This window comes from Mugil cephalus, chromosome 18 (genome assembly GCF_022458985.1).
Source record: "Mugil cephalus isolate CIBA_MC_2020 chromosome 18, CIBA_Mcephalus_1.1, whole genome shotgun sequence".
In the NCBI taxonomy this organism is placed as follows: domain Eukaryota; kingdom Metazoa; phylum Chordata; class Actinopteri; order Mugiliformes; family Mugilidae; genus Mugil; species Mugil cephalus.
The window spans coordinates 21341777-21367877 of NC_061787.1; the positions used below are offsets into that span (position 1 = coordinate 21341777).

General features: G+C 40.6%; 1 protein-coding gene across 1 annotated transcript in view; it reads left to right on the forward strand.

The window, feature by feature from the left end:
- Positions 1 to 26101, forward strand: part of LOC124995940 (collagen alpha-1(XXI) chain-like) — a 68254-nt gene that overhangs the window by 16417 nt on the left and 25736 nt on the right. Inside the window, exons 9-19 of the mRNA XM_047568708.1 lie at positions 1408 to 1581; positions 2813 to 2890; positions 3016 to 3027; positions 3113 to 3202; positions 4026 to 4079; positions 4595 to 4648; positions 5131 to 5184; positions 5267 to 5320; positions 5697 to 5750; positions 5962 to 6015; positions 17262 to 17315. Of these exons, the coding sequence (XP_047424664.1) occupies positions 1408 to 1581; positions 2813 to 2890; positions 3016 to 3027; positions 3113 to 3202; positions 4026 to 4079; positions 4595 to 4648; positions 5131 to 5184; positions 5267 to 5320; positions 5697 to 5750; positions 5962 to 6015; positions 17262 to 17315 (732 nt within the window). The remainder of the gene's footprint in view (positions 1 to 1407; positions 1582 to 2812; positions 2891 to 3015; positions 3028 to 3112; positions 3203 to 4025; positions 4080 to 4594; positions 4649 to 5130; positions 5185 to 5266; positions 5321 to 5696; positions 5751 to 5961; positions 6016 to 17261; positions 17316 to 26101) is intronic.

Sequence of the window (26101 nt, forward strand, 5' to 3'; positions counted from 1 at the left end):
GCGAGTTTGAATGGCTGTTTGTACCACGCCTCTCTCCCAATTGTAGCTGGGACCCTGGAGGATAAGCAGCAACAGATAATGAATGAATGAATCAATCAATAAAAGAAATATAGAAACTACCAACACCAGCCTGAAATCAGATGCAGTTCCTTCATCGAGTAATGATATGTTTTCTCTGCTTGAAGCCGAGGTACCACCTAAAGCTCGCAAAATCTTAAGTTCTTGGGAAAAATCACCTGAACTTCATAACATACCTTCTCAATGTGGATCATACTGTAGCTGCATGTCGTCTGTCTTCTTCATACATGCCAAACAAGGCCAGAGCCTTGTTGTCAATCTGGTTGTTCTGTGATTTCTGGTCAGAACTGGGGAAACTGTGGATATCAGTCAACAATGTTCATGTGTATCTTTCACCCTAAATTTAAACATTCTCCCTTAAACATCCTTTAGACAATTTCCTCTAGTGGAACGCTCCTGTGGCCCTTGTGGAAAGTTCTTGCTGTAGTTGTAGTGAAAGTTCAGATAACAAGGCCATTTACAGAGACGACTCAATCCTCTACCTTCTAGTTTTCAAAAAATAAAAAAAAATTTAATTAATGGAAACCCAATCTAAAAGTTGGTTCAATAACTAGGATACACTGTATGACCTTGGGCTCAGTGAGCCGCTGAACCAGTGAAGATGTAACGCAGTGGAAGAAGGACACTCAAAGAAAATGTTTCCTACTCTAAACCTCTGTATTGCCTATGGTGGAAACTCGTCCGTGGATGTGTAGCACTTGGATGCGTGCCTCTGTTTCCATGGCAGCACAGTGTAATAACCCTGCTACTTGTCGGGTTATTTTTTCCACAAGGCACCCACTGCCCTCCATCCTAGCACACACCTAGACGTCGGCATGGAGTGTTAAACAGGGTTGTAATTATGTTAAATGTGTGTTTGCTCGTGTTTCATTTGATTGGATTTGATGTGGCTCAAGGTAGAAGCCTGTGATTTGTCATGTGGAAATGACGGCCGAGGCTGAGGCCCCAATTGAACAATAGCTGCTCTGTCACTCCCTCTCCCGCTCGATGGTTTTGAAGGAGTTGTGATGGAAAAAAGGAGGAAGGAGTACTCGGTCTTAATACCTCGCTTCTCACAACTATTTGCAGAGTATTTACTCAGTTTTGGCCCTGCTGACAAAATTAGATTAGCTGCGACACATGCACACACATATGGGCTGCCAACAGAAACGGAAGGCTCAGTGAAAGAAGATTTGACAAGTTAATAATTGTTTTCACGTCCAACTTTTCTCATGAGTGGAAGCTTGAACAAAGATGCGCTTCAGCCTTTTCCCCATTAATGCATCTTTGTATTTCAGATGATTTCATATTCTCTCTCTCTCTCTCTCTCTCTCCCTCTCCCTCTCTCAGGAGCTGTACGATGGAAAATGGCATCAGCTTAAAGTCCTGGTGAGGCCGCGCCGGGTCACCAGTTTCCTTGATGATCAACTGATCCAGGAAGTCCCCTTGGAACCGGTGGAGCCCATTTACATTAATGGGAAGACACAGGTGTCTAAGAGGCAGCGGACAGACCTCACTGTACCCGTGAGTAACACATCTCATCAGCTTTAAATAATGCTGCTACTGAGGCATCTACCACCTGGGATCTCTTGAGAGAATATTAGATGGTTTGAGAGTTTTATTTAGCAATTCCAATGTTTGTTTGTTTGTTTTTTTTATTAATTTCGTTTTTCATTAGTTAAAACAATATAGCTGTCCTTGACACCATGATCATTTGGCTGATGAAGACCCAGTAGTGTCAAAACAATGTCTTTTGGCAGCTTTAATGCCATTGGTTGTTCACAGAGGACGTAACATATTTCCACAATGTTCAGGCTAAAATGTGTCTGCAAAATATGTTTTTGCTATTCTATATCCACACCATGAACGCTGTGTGCAGACTTTAAATAAGATCCTGTGAAGGCGATGGTTTTGGCTAAATAAATAAAAGAAAAAATCAAACAGCACCTGAAAGAAGAAGATAAGGTGCTGCAATTTACTCGAAGCTGAACTGATGCTGGACTTGATGTGGATTGGACAGATTAACTAATAAATACAACTCGACAGTTGGAAGAATGAAACTGTGCGTACCTGTCCAAATAATTATGCTCTAATCCATGTGTCCTGCTGTTGTCTGTTTACTTTTCATGAGGCATTAGAACAGAGGCAGGTCTGGAGCCCTCCATTTCTAGACTTGGTCACAGATAACAGAGCTTGACACACTGCTTTGGAAGCTAAGTCAACTAATGTTAACTGTCTAAGACAGAACAAAAGGCAGCAGAAGTTGCTTTTTTTAGATGTCTCTCTGCCATTGCCAAGGTTACACAGACAGAATTCCGTTTGCTGTATAATATTATTAATCAATATTATCTGCTTCATTTTCATTTTGAACATGATGCCATTGTTATATCTAACTACAGTCATGCTCATGACAAGTAACAGGATGAAATGTGCAGAGTTGGGTCGTCTTAGGGTGCCCATTGAAAACTTAGCATATTTCCACTGCTGTAGTTTAAACTTTGTCAACCTGCAAGGGCCCCCTACTGTCGTGGGGTGCCAGACAGTTCCCTTCCTTGCCCTTGACAATCTGCAACCCTGGATTAGGAATTCAATTTCTAAAACTGAGTTAAATCACTAAATTACCGGGCAGCTGCAGATGTACAGATGCTACTTTTGATGTTGAAATTCAGACTTGATAAGTGTATACACGTATTTTCCACAGTTTATGACTAAACAGAACTAAAGTATACTAATGAATATATTTGTTGTTATTCAGGTGGAGATTCAGAAGCTGCGTCTGTACTGCGATCCCTATCAAAGTGAGAGAGAAACCGCGTGTGAAATCTACTCTGTGGTATGATATCATCAGTCACCAACTTCTACATGCACTTCTAGAGTCATGTTTAAACATCTGTATGTGGCTGCAAAGATGATAACCATTACTTTTGTCTCTTGTCCCATCTTTCTCATGACGTACAGGATGATGAAAGGGTAATGTCTTGCTTCTCACATATTTTAACTTTGCTAATAGATGTTTTGCACTGAAGTGCTGTAAACTGTTTCTGTGTATCCTCAGTGTCCCCTGAATCGAACGGCCACAGTGGAGGAGGAGGACTGCAACTGCGCTCTCGGCCCACCGGGGCAACGTGGCCCCCCAGGACGCATGGTAAATACATAGACGATGTACCCCTTCCTAATAGTTTTTACACCAGGGCCACTCAGCATAAACACACATAAGCACGTGGAACTCTTGAACCAGTTAATCATGGAATTCCATTTCTGGTTTGATTCTTCATCACAGTAATCATCCGTTCCAAATTGTATGATTATATATTCAAAGTTATTACGCAGGCTAATCCACAGTGGTGTATGATGAATGGAATAGGAGGAGTGACCGCAACATGCAAATTGGAAACCACAGAACTGCTGGCTTGTGCGTATTTGATGTGGATTTGGTTCATCATACAAAAAATCAGGCCCTCCCTCCTGTCCTGTGCTAATGGTCTCTAATGGCGTGTGGTTGCGGTGACTCACTTCTAGTGAGCCCCGGTACCATTTGTTTATTCAGAATATTTAAACTTTTGAAAAGATGCCTAAACATACAGGGCTAAGGAAAGATGTTTGATACTCATTTATATCTTCTTTTTTTTCAAATGTGTTTGAGATGTTTTCTGTAGGCCTTGCTATGTTATTAACTAAATTCAAAAACAGTTATTTAGATGGAAATAGAATAGAAAAATGCTAGATGGTTTTGGGTGTGCTGGGGGAAGCTTTTGAGAAAGACTAACTGGATACTATTTAAATAAGTTTTGAAAGCATTTCAATTTACACTTTGAAAAACAATTCACTGGAGAAAACAACAAAAAATAATGGTAATATAACTTATTCAGCAGTCAACTGGATATTTCAGCGTGGGCCTAAGTTTTTGTGTACTAATTTACGATCATGTACTTTTACATTTGTAGTGATAGAGTGTTTTGATGCTACAGGGTTTCCGAGGGGAGAAAGGTAGAGAAGGACCACCAGGACCTGATGGTAAGCCTGTAAGTGCTAATCAGTTTCTCCATCAGAATTTCTTCCATCATTTCATGCATGGTATTAGGACTTGAATTAAAGTTCAAAGAGGTCTGGTTGGTGAAAATGTCCTGAATGCTGAGAGCATTGTGGTTTTGTACTGGTGTTGTGTTTTAGTGCCATGTATACTGAAATAGCCAAGTCAAGCTGTTGGCACCCTAGTGCTAGTACCCTAGTAATGAGTCTTTTTATCTCTTGTACAGTTAATTCATGACTATATTTAGAAAAAGTGTGATCAGTTTGCTGTTTTCTTCTGTTTGGTGCCCATTTCACGTCTTTGTAGTCTCATTCAGTTTTAACAATAAAAATCTTAACACATCTTCACAACTGAAACACTTCAAATAATAAGCTGTGATGAACTGCAGCAGAAGAAACGCTTCGACAAAATGTAAGAATTCTTGAGTCTGGGATGTGTGGGCCAGGACCTGACCTTCAGTATGTTTTCTGTACATGACTGAATTACAAAATATTGTCTTCCTCCTAGGGTAAGGATGGGGATCCTGGTGAACCTGGCCCTCCAGGATTACCAGGATTGGAGGTAAAGAGCTTGTACATTTTCACACCTATGACTGAAAGAATGCAATTTATACTTTCTAGTTGGCTTAAACTGTCTGTATAGTTGTCTTCCACTCACCCTGTGGAGTTCCTTGTACCAGTCTTATTCCTCACAGGTTTCATTCAAGAAACGTTATCTTCAGTTTTTCAGCTATGCTGACGATATTCAATTTTATGTTTTTGTTAATTCTGGGCACCGAACCTTCTCCATAACATTAATGCCTGGTTATTTTATAGTTTTTGTAGTTTTCTTAGTTTTCTGAAGCCCCCAAATTATTGCCATATTAGCCTTGAGCTAACTTATTGAGTTTGGAATTGAATTTATGGTCTCCTGGTATTGCCCACAAAGCTAATTAAGATATTATGCTTGAAAATATCCTTTTACAATGATTTATACTGTTACCATGTCAGTGAATGAACATGTTTTTGATTTGTCTAATCTATTGACTTCTCTTTGCTGTGAAGGGTGAAAAGGGGCCGGTAGGTCCAAGAGGAGAGCCTGGTCCTAAAGGCAGCAAGGTAAATTTGCCAATTAGTTACAAAAATGTTGTGTCTTTTTTCTAGGATTAACAGTCCTAACTTTATTACTGATTCTTTCCAGGGAGATGCAGGGGAGCCTGGTATACCAGGAGAATCAGGGCCCACTGGACCCAAGGTAAGAGTGTCCATTAACACCATAACATCCAATCAAGTAACTCATCACAAGCCAAAAGGGGAAATATTATTTATTGTGTTTGTTTTCTTCAAACTCGTAGCCCAGGTCTTCAGATGTGCCAAATTCATGTTGATTACAGATGTTGTACAAACCAATTAGAATAAATCTGACCAAGAAATAACATGAAACAAGACCGTTACAACTTGAAGCAGACACCACACCACATCATGAGAGAAAGCAATAGACTATTATCCAAAATTAGGGTCAGGATTGTAGCTGCTGTTAGTAGTGGATTATTTCTTAACTGATGATTGTGCTTGATATTTAAATATGGTAAATGTTGTTTAGAACCCCTAACATATTTGAGTGTGTGCAGGGACTTCCTGGGGACACAGGTGAGGCAGGACCCCCAGGAGAAGCTGGACCACTGGTGAGAAGTCTCTGTCTAGCAGTCACATGTCTAAATTACAGCAGCTTAACCAATACTTACAGGATAAAAACTGTAATGTATGGGGTCAGTTACTAAATCCATAAAACCAATACAGTAAACAATTAGGCTTTAAATAGAATATTAGTGTAATTACGTTGGATTTGGCTGCTAATGCAACTATACATTGAGTGCTTTTTTATTGTCCAAACAGGGGGAACCAGGAGTACCAGGCACGGGTGGACTGGTTGGACCACCAGGACTACAGGTCAGTTCAGAATGTAGCCTTTGGGTTAGATTAAGTGGACAGGTATGCGTTAAACTTCATCACCGAAGACCATTTATGAAAAAACCATAGACATCGATACTGTATGCAGCTATAATAGGCTGTATAATAGACTGCTGGCAGAGCTTTACTCAAAATTACTGCTGTCCGATTTTTCAAGGGGTTCTCTCCGGTTCAGACTCAAGATTATTACATTAGACATGGATGTTTGGTGATAAGGTCTGACTTTCCACCTAGAATCCAGCTCAGGCGTTGCAGTGATGAGCTGGATATACCTCAATGTACACATTCTTATGAAGCAAGAAAGAAAAGCCCTTCTACAAACTGGTGCCAGAAAACCAGAAGCATACTGTTATCTAAAGGTATGGTTAGCCAGAAGTAACCATTTCACCCAGGGAAAGTGGAGCAATCCTAAAGCCCCATTTATTGGGGATTCAAATTTCAGGAGGAGATTGAATATTGCCCATTGTTCAGAATCACAAATGGCAGGATTTGATTTGTAATAGCTAGAGTATGTTTATTCATCAGGAACCACAAGAAGAAGAAAAAAAATCTTCGTGAATGAAAATCCATAAGTGCCTTCAACATTTTTTTTTTCAAAGCTCCAATGGTACAGTGGCGTGCAGACCAATCATATGCATATTGATATGCATTTGTTTCACCAGTTCCTTTTTAAATAGATGACGGCATCCAACATCACTTGAGTGACACTTCAGCAATGAATTTCTGACAATGTAGCACTGTCCACTCTTGGCCCTTTTTTTCTTTGTCTATCATGTGCCTGGAGCATTAGAATGAACAATTTATATCTAGACAGGGAGCCATGTTTTACTGCCATATTTGTGCATTAGCCCAGAGCACTGGCTCTAAAACCTTGTTTCCCCACCTCATAGTGAAAAAGGTTGATAATGGTGCGTTCTGTTGGTTGCAATGTGCATCACTAGATACTGCAAAATCATTTACACTGGCCCTTTAAGTGCAAGAACACTAGTAACATTTGCCTCTTCGTGCATCAATACAGACTCACTGTCACTCAGCGAAAGTGAGAACAGAACAGCCCGTGACCATCCAGTACATGTTATGCGCCCCCCCCCCCTTCCTGTGGCAACTTGACTGTGGAGAAATGAAAGAGCTCATGCACACATCTGCAAGCATGTAAACACACCCACCAGCTACAAGTGTGTGATGCTATTTCGAGTCTTCTCTGAACTCCAGCATGACTCGCAGCCACCCGCTCAGTAATTTGGGTCTCTTCCTGTTATCATAATAAACTACTTTCCCCAAGAATCTGGAAGTGTTCTACACCAGCAGCAAAGGGTGCTCGTGTGTAGTTGGTCTCCATATGTGGTTGTGTGGAGGGGGGTGGGGTGGAGGATTTGTGTGGTAAATGCATGTAGGAAAGACAGTAGGCTGCTAACTGTTGAGTTGCTTTAAAATAACAACAGCTGTCCATATGAATTTGCTACCGAGTTTTCCCTTTCGAGGAACCAAACCTCCTACTTTGGTCATTATTTGGATTTTTTTCTTTGTCTAAAACCAGTGCTGCCGTCACTAGCAAGCTAACTAGCATAAAGTATGAAGGCTGGGCAACGTGACTCGCTCTGTCCAGAAGTTAAAAAAAAAAAAGTACACATGTAGTCCTCACCGCTCACAAACAAACTGTCCAGTGCAATACATGGTCTGCTAGTGTTTCTAGTTAGAGTTTGGCAATTAAAGGCTCAGAGCTAAATTCAAAAAGTAGCTGCACAGACATAAAAGTAGAGTCTGGGGAAAAGGCTTTGCCATATTTCTTTAAAAAAAATCTGTGGAACACCTGCATAGTACATGTAATCATTTACAATTTACGGAAGCTTAGAACATGTCAGATGTGAGCTTTATAGGATAGAGAAGTAGTGTAACCCCCTGGCTAATTTTGCCAGGAATGCTATGCTTTAATCTTAGAGAGATCTATCTAAAAAGCATTAAAATTGGCAATCAAACTAGTAGAGCTTTGTGAAGATGTTTTGCTATTCATCCAAGTAGATTCTTCAGTTCCAAAGGGACTGGAGGAAAGTTTGAGGTTTAAATAGGAAGCTCTGTGGATATAACCTCAAACTTCCCACCATCCCATTTGGAACTGGGAAACATCTTGGACCATCTAGTGTTAAAGTGTTTTCCATGCCCAGCAGTATCAGCATCCATCCAGACCTCCACATTGTAACTTCCCTGTGCCATGTGAATGTCAAATTACTTCCTCTGTTGGTACTTATGATATAGTTGCATGTTACTGTTTGAAATTAGTTGTGAAGAAACTGTGGCGACAGTAATTAGACGATTACTCATTAAATGTGGCAGAATGTTAGGGTTTTTATAGGTTAGATGTAATCTTTTGTTTTTGCTTGTGCCCTGGTTCCCAGATAAGCATTGCTTCTTGGACCAGTCATTGAAGGGGCCTTTTACACCATATTGAGCAAAACAAATAAATGAATTAATTGAAAAAATCAGTATACAGCAAAACAATGCACAAAAACTATTTTTACTTCCAGATGGTTGACTTATCACCAATTCCTGGAGCCTGCTTGTGACTTGAGCTGCATCACACATGCCGTAAGACCAACAAACAGACTAAATTTCTTCCTGCAACAAAGTCAGGCCACATTGAACGTTGTAATGATTTGCAGGAATCGGCCTGACTTCACCCTTTAATAAGGACTACCTGCTTGGTTTGTGAAACGGGTACAATTTACTCTGTTCTCGAACTGCTGCAGGTATTGGAGAATATTGAATCTCTGGTGAGACTTTAGTCAAATAAAGAACCACTGAGATGTCCACTCTCTCTCAAGTCATTTACTTTTCCTGACATGGTGGTGCAAATAGGGAAGACAAGAATCAAATGTTTCCCTAGTTTGACTGGACTGGAGTTATTAAGTGTTTTGGCTAGATTTATTTGAAGTATTTTGGATACACATGTTGGGTTTTCTGTAATATTTGTCGAATTCTAACAAGGACATTTACTTTGGAGCCGGGTCTAAATATAAGCACACTACAGATTAGATGGTTGAACAAAGTTTCAATTCAGGTCTTATGCCAGGAGTCACTGAGAAAAGCACTTTCTCCAGGATACTGGACTTCCTAAGACTGAGGCACATGCACGGCTTCATGGGAGAAAACGTATTACTATGAGCAGTGGTCTAAGACTTAATTTCTGTCATGTCCTGGATTGATTTGTCATGGTGATGTTGGACGGAGTTACTCATTAACAGTTGCGCAGTGGATTGAGGCCCTGCACTTTGATTCTGGTTGGAACTGACGCTGCCAACTGTGTTTAAGGGCGACTCATTTTTGCTCCGTTGAATTTAGGTTTGTTTGTTCTCCTCTTTAGTGCCGTGCAAAGTGTTCTTAAGTCAGTCACAGCCATGGCTGGATTAACAAGAGGCAAAGAGGCTAAGATCAGAGGTCCACTTAGTCATGAGCATCCTGTTACGAGGCTTGTCCTTGCCTTAATCCCATTTGGGTTTGGGTTTATGCTTACATGGGAAACAGAAAAATGTGGCTGTGTAAGGGCTCTGTATGCAGAGCGAGTTGTTCATGAATCACCGGGTTCGATCCCCAGTACATGGACCACATGGGACAGTAACCTCATTAGCCTTAAATTTATTTGACCACGGTTGTTGAATCTATTTTGGAGCCTCAACAATACTGCACACCAACACCTTATTTAAAGTTACAGAGGCGACTGTGACAAAAGCACAGTACATTTTTGATGGTGTCAAATTACAAGGGTTCAGTGTTTTAGCATGTGAACGTTAAAGGTGGGATGGGTTTGTGATGATTTTTATTGTTCAGTGACATTGTTGTCACCTGTCCCTGCACTTGATAGCACTGAAAACCTGAATAAGTTGGCTGTATGCAACTATCAACTATCTTTCAATACTCCACCTGATACGTGGCGTTTTCAACACTAGGATACTGGCTGATGTTTGTTTTTGAAAGCAGGATATGATAAAATTTGATGTTTGAAGGCACGGAAACTAGATCACAGGATAGATTCAACTTTATCTCAGTGTATGAGTTAAAAACTCTTTCCAGGAATCTTGTTAATTCTGCTGTTATGAAAGATAATAAATATTAGTATAATAAATAGTTAACTTTTCACATACAACTTTCCAGGAGCAAACACCCGGTGATAGTACAGTAGTAAAAGAAAAAAAGAGACAGATGTGAACAAAATCAGCTCTCGGTGTGGTCACTGCCCGAGGAAACATCGCTCATCGACTGTAAAGAATTTGTGCTCACCCATCCGTGACAGCTCCATTGAATGTTAATGGGCCCTAAACTTGGAGATACTGTAAAGGCTTCAGGCTGTCAGCGTGGCCTTTAATCACAAACGTAAAGCTGCCCTCTTTCAGGATCACACCATTTAGGATTTGATGTTTCAGACCCCAGTTAAAAGATGATCAGCTCTGTGGTATCTGTAGGTCTCTTATTATCAGGCAGAGATTTTACACCCAGAATTATGGAATTTCAGAAGCAGCTGTGGGAGGTTTTCATGTCACAGAGAGATAAAGATACCGTGTGTCTCACATGCTGCAATTACTAATTGTTACTGTTGTCTGTAAGAAGAAGTTTAAGAAGAAGCTAAAGTGTTTAAAATGTGAATTTTCTGTTGTGTCTTTAGAAATTTGAAAATTAGAAATGGTAAAGATGTGACATCAGCCCTGTGGAAACAGTTGGATTCTTTAAATGATGCTGCTTGCCTGTGCAAACAAATGACAATAGTCTTCCTGTCCAAAAGGAAGCCACCGTGCATTTAAGCTGGGTTTATTTTTAACCTTGGTGCTTGTAATTTAGAGGCAAGTTCAGAGACCTCCTAAATACACATGTAACTTACAGCTCCTCCATCCCCCAGGCTGTTAGACCTCCAAATCACCAAGTTGTTCACCCAAAGTAACAGGTCTACAGAGCCTCCTGGGGTCTCCTCATGGTTGACAAGGGAAAACACACTGATGTGGTGAAGCAGTAGACACAGATTCACAAACTGACTTTAGAAACATATAAGAAATGTAGGATGTTAATGTGGATGGAAAGCAGCGCTTAGTCAGTGTGAGTTTCTTAAAGCTAGATTTTGGTATTTACATATGCAGTAACTGGAAGCACAGATTCATAATAATAACTACAGCCAGTAACATGATATAATTCACATTTCTATCTTTTTGCATTATATGTCATCATTTATGTGATTTAATTTCGTTTAAAACCATTGCTTGTGGTGTTTAGTGTCATGTCTATTTTTGTGCAGGTTTGAATTACACTACAAACAGTCTCATATCAAAATTATATAAAGACTAAGTAACTGACTAATCATTTTATTGTTACTAAACTGTTTGGTTTGAGCCTTTTTCTATTGCCTGCAACTGAACGTCTTGTGTCCTGGATGTATGCTAAGGTAGGATGTTAAAGTGTCCTTTTTTTTGCCATTTAGCCTAAAGACAGCTGTCAGTGGCTAGCTCCGTTGGGCCTACAGCTGATAAAAGGTTAAGGTTTATGTAGCCCTAAAATAGTAGTGGATTTCAGAATGCTGATTTATATGCCATAATATATCACCAAAACATTATTAGAAACAGCTTTATGCCATTCCATAATGAAACTCATCTTAAGAGTCATAGCTCAACATTCTAGCTTCCCTCCTCCTTTAACTCAACAAGGTCTCCAACTGTCAGTTACTCTCCAAGTCAAACATAAAAAGGCCTTTCGCTCACTATTCAGTGAAATATCTTGAGAACAATTCTGAGCAAATAAACTCCACTGACACGAATTAAGCAGTTTTAATGAGCCCTGCACATTAAGCCGTGTAATGAGGTGATAAATCACAGTGATTATGAGGCCACATCAGGTGCTGTTTTACTCATGCGAATGCATAGAGTGAAACAAATGAGGCGCTTCCCTTAACACAGTGGTGTCAAACTCACTGAGAGAGGGGGGCCAAAATTAAGAACTGACTCCAAGTCAGGGGCCACCCAGAATGGATATTTATTTAAAATGAGACACAGTTTATCTCATCTTATCAGATGTGTTATCAGAAATCACTCATACAGAAATATGAATTTATGAATAAGTTAGAATAAATAATTTAGAAAAAAACAAGCTCAGTGATTGAACAACTGCTGACAAATTTCAAGTAAAAGATACATCTGTGGCCTTTTTTTGTGTGTTACTCTCTAAAGCGAGATTTCCACTGACTTCTTCCAAATGTAATGTTTTTTTTTTCCTCTCCCAGATTTAAAGAGGACATGAAGCAGGGTAAAGGAGATGAAAATTATATTTTTTGAACTCTTTCTACATTTAGTAGGGCGTGTGGCATGTCTGCCAGCTCAGAAAAGTTTATGAAGATAAGCCAGGCAGTTGTTATGAGTGGCCTGAGAGTGAAAATGTGTCCTTCAGCTACACGTACTTGCAGTATCAATGTTACACATGCAAAATACCTACAAGCCATTTGTGATGTATAAAATATTATGTTGCGCGCTGCATACCCCGCCAGTTACCCAGTACACACACAGGATATTTGTCCTGGCAGAACGCACAGACATGCTTTAAGGTTGTGGTTAATCTCTTAGGTGTGCACTTGCTGACAGTCTGCTTCCTTTTTCGTCTGTTTATGTTGCGGAGAGCGGGCTGAGGGAGAGAGTCCTGCTGCAACTGACAAGTTTGTCTCGGTTCTGTGTAGGGTAGCAAAAGGAAGAAGGTACAACAGGTGTTGTAAAAGTTATTATATTAGATTAGATTTGTTGAAAATGCTTTCATGAGGAGTTGTTAGTCAAATGAATACCAAAAATGAGCACATGATCCGGGGGTGGAAGAAGCTGCACAGTAATAGTTTTGTTCTCTCAATTAATTCATTCACTCAATAAAACGGAGACTTTGTTTGTGGTGCCCAGAACGCAGGGACCTGATTCTCTGTCTCTATCTTTTATTGTCTTACCTGGGACCTGATAATTAATGCCCCATGTAAATCCATTCATAGCAACAAATATTTTTGACTAAACATATGGAGAGAAACCTCTGATACATCAAACACTTCCCAACAACATCTACCAAACCACATTCTCTTAGTCCTCCTTGGGGATCCTAAGGCGTGCCCTAAGACAGATGGCACATGAAACCCTCCCTGGAGTTTCCTCCCAGTTGGTGGAGTGAGGCCAGAAAACCACTGAAGGGAGGCCAGGAGGAATCCTTATCAGATGCAACAACCACCTCAACTGGATCCGTTTGACAAGAGAACAGTACTACTCCACCACAGTACTACTAACCTGACAGAGCTGAGTAGTGAACCTGAAAAGATTCTTGGCATGGGTAGATGTGTCTGGGTCTGTGCCGTATAAAAACAAGACCATTTACCATCAAGGACATCATCCTCAACTACCTATAACCAATCCACATTTTGCTAGCTACTGCACATAGCTTGGCAAGATAAAGTGACACAATATGGGATGTTGGAGGCCCAGAGGCTTGCAAATTCAGTTTTGTTCTTTTGATAATTCGTCTTTGCCCACTACTGCTTACCTGGGACTGGCATGTGGAGGCAGCAGTCCAAACAAAGCACCCAAAGGACGACCCAAACCCCGTAAACACTGGTGAGACTTTCTAGTTTTTTAAATTTACAACATGAGCTTCAGACTGCTCTTCTTCTTCACTAATAATTGCCAGGTTCAATCCCTTAAATCAGTGTTAATGTTGCACCAATCACCAAGCCTTTGAAAATATCTGCACTAATTCACTTTGGACAGGAAGTTACACCCAACGTGGGGTAGTGTCATCCTTTTGTTTTAAAAGATGTGGTCAAACATACAGAAGACTGTTGGATGTTAGTCTGTTGTTCTACCAGCTGCCTTTATCTTTTATTGACTCTTCTGTTAGATTCTGACCAGAATCTGTCTAAGTGCAGTTTGCCTCAGAGAATTCAGGCTGCCACGGCCTCTTCTGTGTTTAACAGTATGTGGTAGGCTGAAGTGGCGGATTAGTCTGTTTACATGAAAGAACAGTGGCAGGCCTCCTTCTCTGCACTTGTCTATTTTCTCTTGTCCTAGACATGCAGAGATTTATGTCATCTTGTCATTTATTGGGCGGTGGGCGTCTTGGCTGTGTAATTATGAGGTCTGCTGCTCTCTTGCGTTTATGTGCGTAGTGTGGCGAGACACTTCAAAAGAAAACAGACACAGTGGAGAGCTAATTCAGTTGTTTCCTTGCTGCCAGCAAGCAGGGTTCTGCAACTCAAAAATACATGCTGGTGGTAACCTCTGTGTCTGCAGAGAGCTCGAACAGAAAGAAGGTGCATGAAACCTCACGTCATACTTGTCGCCCTGCAGAGCATTAACCTGAAGGCCTGGTTCACCACAATTCATCTCAATTTCCAGCCAACACAAATGACTGTGCAAGGTTTGATCAGTTAAAGTACATTGTAGGACGTATATGAAACAATGAGTTAGTAGTTGAGTTGCACACTGCAGGTCTAAAAATGTCAAAACCTGTGGTTATCCATCTAGTTTGATTTTATTGCTTTTATTTAATTCTTTAAGTCCATAAAACATCCACAGAAGGATTTTACAAGAACACGAGTTTACAAGCACAGCAGCTTTCCGACCTTGTAATTATAACAGCACTTTCAGCTAAATGCTAATGCCAGCGTTGTAACATGGTCACAATGAAATGGAAATGTTAGCATGCTGATGGTAATCAGGACATGATAACCAGTAGTTTAGCATGTTGTTGCTCACTTGGTTGAGGGAGTGATCAAAACTGAGGCTACAGTTCTCAATGCAGGGGCTCAAGTTTGTGCCATTTCCTGCAGGAAATCCCCTCTCTCTCACCCACAACTTCCTAATGGTTGTGATCATCGTGTGAGGTTCTGTAGCAAACTTAAGGGCAATCCATCCAATACTTAATTAGACACATCACTCTCATTTTGTCATTTTGCAGATGGTGAAAAAAGTTCAGTTGAGTACAAAATGTCATTGCAGTCCATCAAATAGCTGCAGAGACACTTCAGTCTGGGCTGAGGTTTTGAACCCGCAAACACTGTCATGTTTAAAAAAGCGTCGGGCCATGTGGAGAAAACCTGTCCAGGATCATGTCCACACAAGTTAACATGGTGGTTTAAGATGTTATGTGACCAAATTTAAGACTTTTAAGGTCAGTGAAATGCGACAGCACATGTTGCAGATGTGGCATATTGAAACGTCATCCCAATTAGAATTCTTATTCATTTCAATTACAAAACCATTACTACATATTGTAGTCTGTCTTTCACGTGATATGTAATGGTAATCTTGCTTGCTGCTTCCAATTCTCTAGCACCAAGACACAGACGTTGCAAAGCCACACAGGTTCAGACGTGTATTCCTCAACTTACACACTCTTTCCTGCATTTAATGTCACATTTTAAATACTGGAATCTTTACGTACTCACTTACTTATACCCCTTTCACAGTGAAAATACCAGGTAGACACAGGACTTAAAAAAGTGTGCCATATCACTATATGCACAGCTCACATCAAGATTCCCTGGTTCGATTTCCCGAACATGACATAGGGCTAATTCACCTCTGCGCTTCCATTAACCATCGTGTAACAACACATTTGATTTGTTTGATTGAAAGAATGGACAAAAACCTCTGCCCTTCAGAGATCGGTCTGTTATGGGAATAAACCAAAACTTCGCAGCCCTGAAGCTTCTACAATGACACAGTCTGACAGGCCTCCAGTGACAAAATCAGAATGTGACTGCCAGGTACATCAACGTCATTGTGTAAATAAGTGGGTCAATGCGGCATTCCTGTTCACTTTGAAGCCGAATCGAGCCGATAAAATAACAAATACCCGGGTTTTTCATCCGGGCTTTACTTACTTAATTAGCTTGTTTGGATTTGTACACTATACAGCATAGATCTGAAATATTTGGGAATAAAGATAGATGTATAATTTGCTATGATTGAAAATATATATCATATTGAACCACTAGATCACAGGACACTTGGCAACACTGAATCAAGAGATCATGTATTAATACCTCAGTAAACTTAAGGAAATGTCTCAGTCTTCTGTTCCTGCAAAAGTCAGAGTATGAATTGTTCGCAGTATGTGTGAGGATAGTACATGTAAATCGTCAGACTGTTTTGCATACAGTTAGGGACTGTGGTGTAACTTCACAAATGAATGGCCTGCAGTACCAGAATACTTTTTACAACTCGCCAGTACCAGTGTATTACAGTGGTCCACACTGGAACCAGTTCACACACCACTTGCGTCGTAACACTGTCGTAGTTAAAAAAGTATAGAGAGGTCTGAGAGGACTTTGCTGGTTAAAACTTTATTTGCATGTTGTGTTGTGGCTTAAAATGTGTTTGTTTGTTGCTTTTCATTCTTGTTTTAACGAGGCCTGCTGTGAGATCTCTGACCGCAGGACTTGCCGCGTAAACCGTGTCCATGCGTCAGCGCCGAACCGCTACAGAACCCAGATGAACTCGCCACACGCCAAATTCAAACAATTCCCAGAGATTCAAGTAACATAAGGAGAGGAGGAAAACTTTTGCAATTTTGGAAATTGTAGTTGTGGTCTTGTTACAGGGGAATTTCTCTCGGTATTCACATCAAAGTGAGCTTCCAGGTGTTGGGGAGCCCGGCGGCATATGTAATGTCTCCACAGGGAGATGTGTGAGGTCTGATATACAGTATAAGCCATTTGAGTCAGCATCAGTTGTGTCTGAAGACAGAAGTTTACAGAACTGAAAAATAAATCAGTTATCGCATCGTATCGTATCATATTGTATCAGCGCATCATACTTCAGCAGCAACTTCACATAGGATATCACACAATAGTGAGTGCAAATATCATTGTAATGTGGCTCAAATTTGAAATTGTTGTTTGTTACATGTAATGATGCACATTTACAGAGGATGGAAATGACCATGTAAGATTAGTTTGCCCAGAATAAACTTCAACTTATTAATATTTGCTTTTAAATCTGTACAAGAGAAATATGTAAAATTCAACAATGGCCCTTAGCATTTACTTGCGGTGCTCTGTCCATGTCAGCAGCTGGACCTTAATCTACTTAATTTCAATTTCTGTCATTACATGAGTTGTTATTGATTTAAAAGATTTGATTTGATTGTGTCACCCTGCTTATTCCACGTTAGAAATATGACACAGTTTTCCAAAGAATATTTTACCAACATGTTTGTTGTTTCCTCAGGGAGAAAAGGGTGACACTGGACCAGCTGGAGCTGCAGGAGCTAAAGGAACCCCGGTGAGTTGATGCCTATCGTACTGTGTTAAACATTTTGCTGTAAATGCACGAATGTGACTTTGTATTCATACAACTCATGATAGCATAATCAAGTAAGTGCTCCTTGCTGCTTAAATTGCACACTCCCTGTTAACCCAGCAGTCTGTTCATGTAAAAAAAACAATATGTTTTAAAGATTTGAAGGAAAGTGTAATCAGGACATAAACACAGGCTTCATTAATTGCTGCGTTAACACGGAGCTTGTGTGCTGGTTGAGTCACCGCACCCACAAACACAAACTGCTGGACATATACAGATAAGCCCACACGGTAGGCTGAGGCTTTGTGTCTGAACACAGTCAGGTTTCCCTTTATAAAAACAGGACTCTTTCTTGCACCTGTCAATCACATTTACTGCTGCGTGTTCTGGGCACAGAATGATTAGTCCTGCAAATAATTCAATCAAACCTGACAGAAACGATCTTTCTATGAACTGTTGAGGTAGTGATGTTTGCATTTAGTGTTACTCCTCAATGGACGGCGTGTACGTCCAGAAAAATTACACATGTAGCATGACGTACTTGATGAAGGCCTTTATAGTTTTCTCCACGTTGAAGGTTTTTTTTTCACCAGTTCTTAAATGCCAGTTAACTAGTGACAGTAAAGACTGTCAGCTTGTGAGATATCCTCTTTTGTGGCTCTTGAAGGGGCTTGGTCAGAAGCCCTTGAACTGCCAATTTATACAGAATGAAATGTATTATATAAAGAATCCAGTGCTTCTAATGGTTGAAACTAAATGTTGGGATCGGATTAAATTATTATTGAGGTCACACATCTAACACTACCACTCAGTTCATTTTGAAACTCAACACATGTGCAAACATCTGTGTAAGGTTACATTAAGAGTGGAGGAGACAATATATTGTGCTGCATGTTAAGGGGTTTTGAGGGGGCGCTGTCGAGCGATGAACGAGTAGGAGGCACTCACCAGTAGCTCTTGCAGATTTTAACATAAGAACTCCATTACAAGAAACCACACGACTGTGATGACGGCACAACTTTGGGAAAACTGCCAAAGATTGGGTGAGAAACTTGTTTGCCAAAGGAGACGCTTTGAAAATGCCCCGAAGCTCGACTTGGATGAGGAGACAGGCCAACATGGCACCTCGGCCTCGGCTATGGAGGAAAGAGCTGGCGACAACGCCCACCAACTGAATAGCAAGGTACTAAAGGCTATAACAGCACTCCACTCAGAGCTAGCACTTGTGATGATTGCAGAGGGAACCACTACAATGAGAGGGGAGATAGCTGCGCTGGAAACTGAGAGTGACACAGCAATATCAACACTTAAAACACAAATGGACTTACAAACCCAAACTTTGAAAGAACTAGCAGATGTTGCTAACGATACAATTCAAGAGCTAGAAGAGAAAGTTAGGAGACTCTATGGGGAAGTGGGTTCACTGTCAGAGAAATGCCTTGACCTGGAAGGCCGTTCTAAAGGTCAGAATCTGAGAGTGGCCGGAGTTAAAGAGGGGGAGGAAAATGGCAGGAAACCAAGGGAGTTTGTGGCTCAACTGTTAAAAGAAGTACTGAACCTTGAAGATGCATCAGTAATAGATTGAGCCCACACACCTGGTGACAATGAACCCCCCTCGGCATATCATTGCAACGCTGCACTATTGCCACATCTATGAAGATATGATACAGAAGGCGATGGCCACCAAAGATCTAATATTCAGGTCCCAGCAGATACAGATCTTCAGAGACCTTCCACCTGAAGTCCCCAAATGCTGAGCTGCCTACACGACGCGACAAACCCGGGGTCAAGTTTGGACTTCTCTATCCTGCTAAGCTCCAAGTGACTCACAACGGGTCAGAAGCTCGCCTATACACCATTTGTCACTTCGGATCATCACAGTAAGGATGAGATTCCCAATAACAGGTCCAGAGGTTGTGGACATTTAATTCTAAGGGAAGAACTGAAACCTGGGTAACCGCATTGACTCATACTTTACATCTTGAAAGGATTCCATATCCTCTGAACGATCAAATGGACGTCTTCAACAAGTCCAATAACCTTATATTTAGGACAGTATGTAGCACAACCTTAATTAGCACTTGATGGATGGGGTGGGGCAGGGAGGCATTTTTTTTGTTGTTGTTTTTAATAGTTATTTTTGTTCATCTCCCCAGGTATTGTTTAGTTAAGTTGTTATTTTTTTATTTTCATTACAGCTTTACGGTGTTACAATGTGTTGGTTATAAGGGAAATCAGGCAATGGTTATACTGAGAAAGATTATAATACTGATTTACTGTTGCTTCAATAAAAGTATTTGAAACATAATGGTAACTGGTTTTGTTTTTATATAGCACTTTTTACATAATCATGTATCTACCCAAACAAGCTCACATTTACACACCAGTGTAAGTTACTCAAACTTCAGTATGTTGCTCATGTACATGTACTGGGGTGGGATCGGACTGCTAACTATCTGGGTCATGTACAGCCCACTCCACCCACTGAGCCACAGAGTGAGAAGTGAAACATATCATACCTTTCGTAGGTTTGCAGTAGTGCCAGGAGAATTAAATGAGTCTTGGTGAATCCTAAGCAGCGAAAGTGTGGAGGTTGGGTGACGGGGTGGTTTTAATAGTTAATGTTGACTGTTTTTTACATTGCAGACTTTTGCAGACGCTTCCATCTCAAGTGTCGAAGCGTGGCAAAGTCTTCTGGTTAGAAACTGATTGAGCCAAGGCAAATATAGGTCTCTGTTAAGATTCAACGTTGATTTACTCTATACTCTGAAAAGCTTGTGAACTCTGTAGTTTTCTGTTACTATATTTCAAGTTGAATGTTCCTTAATATCAACCATATTCTTATTGAAAGTCCTCCAGTCCTCAAGCTAGAACTCTTCCGCAATGTGCTGCCACTCTATTCTACATGTTCACACTATTGCATCCTTGTCTGTAAGTGTCAGACTGGTAAACTCATCAGCATCACACCCACAACCACACACTCACACTTTATAGAAGGCATTGTGCAATACAACATACACACACACACAGATGGGGGAAGTCTTTGGCTCTGCCACGTTGTTTTGTTAATTACACAGTCAAAAATTGTGATATCTTAACACTCAGTAGTATGTATTTTCTCATGTATTCTCATGCTGTGCTTGCACATATATTGTATTGAACACACAGACATTCGTGGGTGCGCATATTCCAGGCAACGTTGCGTGCTAAGCAGCTCTCCTCTATATCTCAAAGCCAAACCCTCCCTTCTTAATCAAGCTGATGTTTACATGCCACTCTGGGGAACTTAAACTCTGAATGAAGGTTTTATGACAGTAAATAGCTTTAGCACTGTGTTGTCCAAGTTGTTATTGCCTTGTAACAGAAGCTGCAAAAAAAACCCTCCATATTCATCTCATTATCGGAATGAGACTCCCTGTCTCAGATACAAACAAGCAAACATGCAAACGTATCCTTGAACACCCGCTGGGCTGAGATGACCTTCCTCCGGGTACACAATAATATCGCTGCATACATGAGAGATTCATAATGTTTAATCTGATCAAGTGTTTATGTGTTTCAGAGTCTAAACAGATGTCTGATTGGTTGTTGTCTTTGGATCCTCCTTTTATATGGTTTAGTATACAGCACGCAGACAAGGCGAGTAGACATGTGTTACACGCCCTTGGTAACTCAAGTTCATTACATGTTATGCCTGATCAGTGTATAGTTGCTTTTCATGGTTGTGGTTTTACGGTTGTGTGTTTGTTACATGACACTGACAAAAACAGAAGCCATTCGAGCACCTTTACAGCAAATGAGCTCAGTATAAACTAGAAGACCTTAGAACGTTTTGATGTTAAGATATTCGACAACAGGATGGAGCACAGTAAAGTATTGCAAACAACAGTGTATATGGATAGTACTTTTTTGACTAGTTGGAATTTGTGATGCAAATAAGACACTTCTATAATGTGCAGTTATTAGTTTGTTAAATGTTGAAATAGTAAGTACAGTATGTATGTCATCAAGTGTGTCAAGTACCAGCATGAGGCCATTTTTCAGTGCAACGTGTTATCTTTACGCAAACACGTCTACATACAGTGGGGGAAATAAGTATTTGATCCCCTGCTGAATTTGTAAGTTTGCCCACTTCCATAGAAATGATCAGACTCTGGTTTTTATGGTTGTTTACTGGTTATGGGTATAGACAGAATATCAGTCGAAAATGCATAAAAAACACACAATCTAAAAGTTATAAATTGTTATGTATTTTATTAAGGGAAATAAGTATTTGATCCCCAAGCACAACACAAGACAGTACTTTGTAGAGAAACCTTTGTTGGCAAGCACAACGATGAGACGTTTCTTGTAGTTGGTCACCAGGTTTGCACACAGCGCAGGGGGGATTTTGGCCCATTCATCTTTACAGACAGTCTCTAAATCCTTCAAGTTTCTTGGCTGCCTCTTGGAAACTCGGAGCTTCAGCTCCCTCCACAGGTTTTCGATCGGGTTAAGGTCTGGAGACTGACTAGGCCACTCCATGACCTTAATATGCTTCTTCTTGAGCCACTCCTTTGTTGTCCTGGCAGTATGTTTTGGGTCATTGTCATGTTGGAAAACCCACCCACGAGGCATCTTCAGTGTTCTTGCTGAGGAAAGAAGGTTTTTGTCCAAGATGTTACAGTACATGGCTGCATTCATTGGCCCCATAATGCGGTGAAGTTGCCCTGTACCCTTTGCTGAAAAACAGCCCCAAAACATGATGTTTCCACCTCCATGCTTAACCGTGGGTATGGTGTTCTTTGGGTCATACTCACGTTTTTTCATCCTCCAAACACGGCGGGTCGAGTTAATGCCAAATAGCTCAACTTTGGTTTCGTCAGACCACAGCACTTTCTCCCAAGCCTTCTCTGAGTCATTTAGATGTTCACTGGCAAACTTAAGGCGGGCCTGTACATGTGCCTTCTTGAGCAGGGGGACCTTGCGGGCACTGCAAGAGTTCAATCCATAACGGCGCAGTGTGTTGCCAACTGTTTTCTTGGTGACGGAGGTCCCAACTGCTTCCAGATCATTAACAAGCTCCTGCCGTGTTGTTTTAGGCTGCTCCCTCACCTTTCTCATCATCATCCTCACTCCATGAGGCGAGATTTTGCGGGGAGCTCCAGACCGAGGACAGTTGATGGTCCTTTTATGGGTCTTCCACTTGCGAATAATGGCACCAATAGTTGTCACCTTCTCACCAAGCCTTTTGCTGATGGTTTTGTAACCTATACCAGCCTTGTGCAGGTCTACAATCTTGTCCCTGACATCTTTTGACAGCTCTTTGGTCTTGCCCATGGTGCTGTAGAAGTTGGAATGTAAGAAACTGATTCTTAGAGCAGGTGTGCTTTATATACATGACGAGTTAAGATCAGGAGTATTGGTAATTAGTTGACTGAGCATAGCTGTGTGCCACATGCGCACCAGCCAATCTGTAGGAGCCTGAATTCTAAGTGAATTGTTGGGGATCAAATACTTATTTCCCTTAATAAAATACATAACAATTTATAACTTTTAGATTGTGTGTTTTTTATGCATTTTCGATTGATATTCTGTCTATACCCATAACCAGTAAACAACCATAAAAACCAGAGTCTGATCATTTCTATGGAAGTGGGCAAACTTACAAATTCAGCAGGGGATCAAATACTTATTTCCCCCACTGTACATTTGTTTTCTCACATCTAATAGTTGTATCTTAATCTCCATCTTTGTAATTGAGACCAAAGAAGCTAAAGGGCAAAGAGTGATAAGCAAGATAGGCAAGCTTTACAGCTTCATCTTGCATGCTCACTCTTACAAACACGACTTTCTTTTGAGGTTTAGTCTAAACTGATTCTCTTCTGAGAAATACCCAAGTCAGCTGCTGCACTTCTTGACTCTGTCAATTCATCTGTCATCTTACCCTTTCCTTGTTCTGCCCTCTGCTCGCCTTCGGTTCAGGGTATGATAGTGTTTTTGGATTAACAAGATCTGTGCCAGAGATTATGTATCATCACCACTTCGCAGACTTACGGGTACATCAGTGAGCAATAGATGAGTGACACGAGGGCTGTGATGCAGGACCCGCTTCACTCTAATGTGTTGTGAGTTTTCCGAAGGGTAAAATATTTGTTATCGCCACAATCACTGCTCGTGTTTTTACCTGAAAAGAGCGACACGCTGCTTATTACAATCATTAACCTAGGGATGTTTCTTACTGTCAGTAACATAATCCTGACATTAAAATGATTTTGTCATTTTTGACATCTCTCTCTTCCACGATCTAAAAAATCATTCAATCATTTTAATGAGGAAGGTATAAAGGTTTAAATAAGACAGAGAGCACACAGGATGTGTTTTTGATGTTTAACGGCCCTGATGTTGTTACTGAAGTAAAGCCACCATGTCATGCTGTGATATAAAGATCAATGAGTCTTATTTAAACCTCAAGGATCCCACTTGTTTTTTACCTTTATTAGACAAACGCACACACACACAGGGCTGGACTTATCGGAAGAGGAATCACTGCGCAGGTTGTGCATAAGCACTTTGATCCTGCAGTATGATCCATTTGATAGGTTGGGAGTACACACTTCAGTAAAGCTGCTTTTTCAAAAGCTCATTCATTCTTACAGCATGGGCTGACACCTGATAAATAATGAAAGCCTGGCATAACAGGATGTTGGATAATGTGACCCCTATTCACATTTACTTGATCAAGTTATACCAGTATATTTTGGTGTATAAAATGGGGATTTTAGCATTCTGTTTGCACATTAATAGTACGGACCATTATGTTATGTGGTGAGTTAGGATCCAAACACAGGACATGAGGGATGTAGAAATCGGCCGATATGTTGTTTTTTTTTTTTTTAGGGCTGATACCGATTTGTTTTGCATTCGTGCTGCCTTTTTTTCTGAGCCGATATTTGGAGACAATGCTGCTTATTCTCCCTCCATTTACATGATAAAAATGACACAATGGTAACAAATGTTACAAGTCTCAATTTAACTAAAAACATAAACATTTATTGGACCCAAATAATTTTAGGGGCAGAATCCCTCCCCCCTAAAGGTCTGAAGGCCAATAAAGATGGCTGCCTGAGAGACATCATTCTATCCTTTGTCTTTTGGACTGAACAGACCCTGCAGACTCCAGTTTATGCCGCTTCATATTGAGAGGGGCAAATTAGTCGATTACTTTTTTGTGCTTGACTCTCAATCACCTGCTTCTCAGTGGACATCACCGCTAGGTCTGCTTAGGCCCGTGGTTCTTCTCAGCTAAGTATGTTTAGCTTAGAGGCAGTATTAGTCTTACACCTTGGCTTTAACTTTAACATTCACATATTCCTACCAAAAGCTTAATAACAGCACAACAGCTCCAATCTTAACTGTGGGCAGTGGTTGATTGACAATTCGCGCTATTTTTTTGTGGAGAAAAACGTCGGCTAGCAAACTACTTGACAACTCCTTACAACAACAACAACAGTAAAAGTCCCTAAAAATAAATAAATAAATAAAAATAAGCAAAAGAAAAACTTTTTTTACTCTTATTTGTAGGGGTATTTGACAAGCCTTTGTCTACAAACATTTTCCAGGCTCCAGCTGCATGCACCATGTTAGCAAGTGAGGGGTAATGTATAGGCTGTATGGTTCCTCAGCCTATGAATGTGCCTGTCTGTAAATGTTGCTGAGAGAGAAAAAAAAACATATATTCATACCATGATAACAGCAGTCTAAGCATGGGTTCAAATCCCTAAAAAGTAATAGTTTGCTCATTAGACTCATACATAATATGAAAAACAATTATCTGATCATGAAGCTCACATTCACCTTCTTATCTAGTGTACCGAACGCCCACTAATCAACATCTTTAAAGCTAGTGACCTCTTTTTATTTGATTTAAAAATAAATATCCAGCAGAAGAGCCCCAAACACCACCCATAACTCGGCCAACATAACTGGTGTAGTAGCTGAGGTGGTGGAGAGCCACGAGTTCCTTGGACTCAACCCGGACAATAAACTGGGGATGAACAACACACCACTGACATCCATAAACATTGCCAAAAAAGACAAAGACACTCTGAGCACTTTCAGTTTCCCCCTGTCTTATGCTGCTACTCTATAAAAGCATTGTCCAGCCCGTCGTCCTTTACTGCTCTCCCTGCTTCTTCACCATGTTGTTAGCCCCCAACAAGAACAGACTCATCCAGATCACACACAAAGCTGCTAAAATCCGTGGACTCCCTATCCCCAACCTCTCAGACCTCAATTGCACAGCCACCGCACGCAGAGTCAGTCACACCATTGCACTTGATCCCAGCCAGCCCCTTAATCCAATTTTGTACTATTTCCTTCTGGTCACTGCTACAGGTCAATAAACTGGAAAAAACTTAAATTCAGCAAAAGTTTCATTCCAAATGCAATAACACAACTGAACAAATCCCGAAGACGCGAAAAGATGTGTTAGTTGGATCTATCTTTCTATCTATCTATAAATTTAACATTTCATTTTGTCACCTTGAAATCACACACCTAGTTGGAATGTGCATTGCAAATCAAATCTCATACAAGCGTGACCCAATAGGTGACACGTCTTGATTGCATTACATTTTGTTGTCCACTAGATGTCCTAATCAAGCACAGTGTCATTGAAACCTCAAATAATGAACCTTTTTTAATTAAGTTTCATAGGTTCAACAAAGTCTCAATTTCCCAGCGGACACAGTGTAAACTGTTTTGTGTAGAAATTTGCTCCTCGGAAA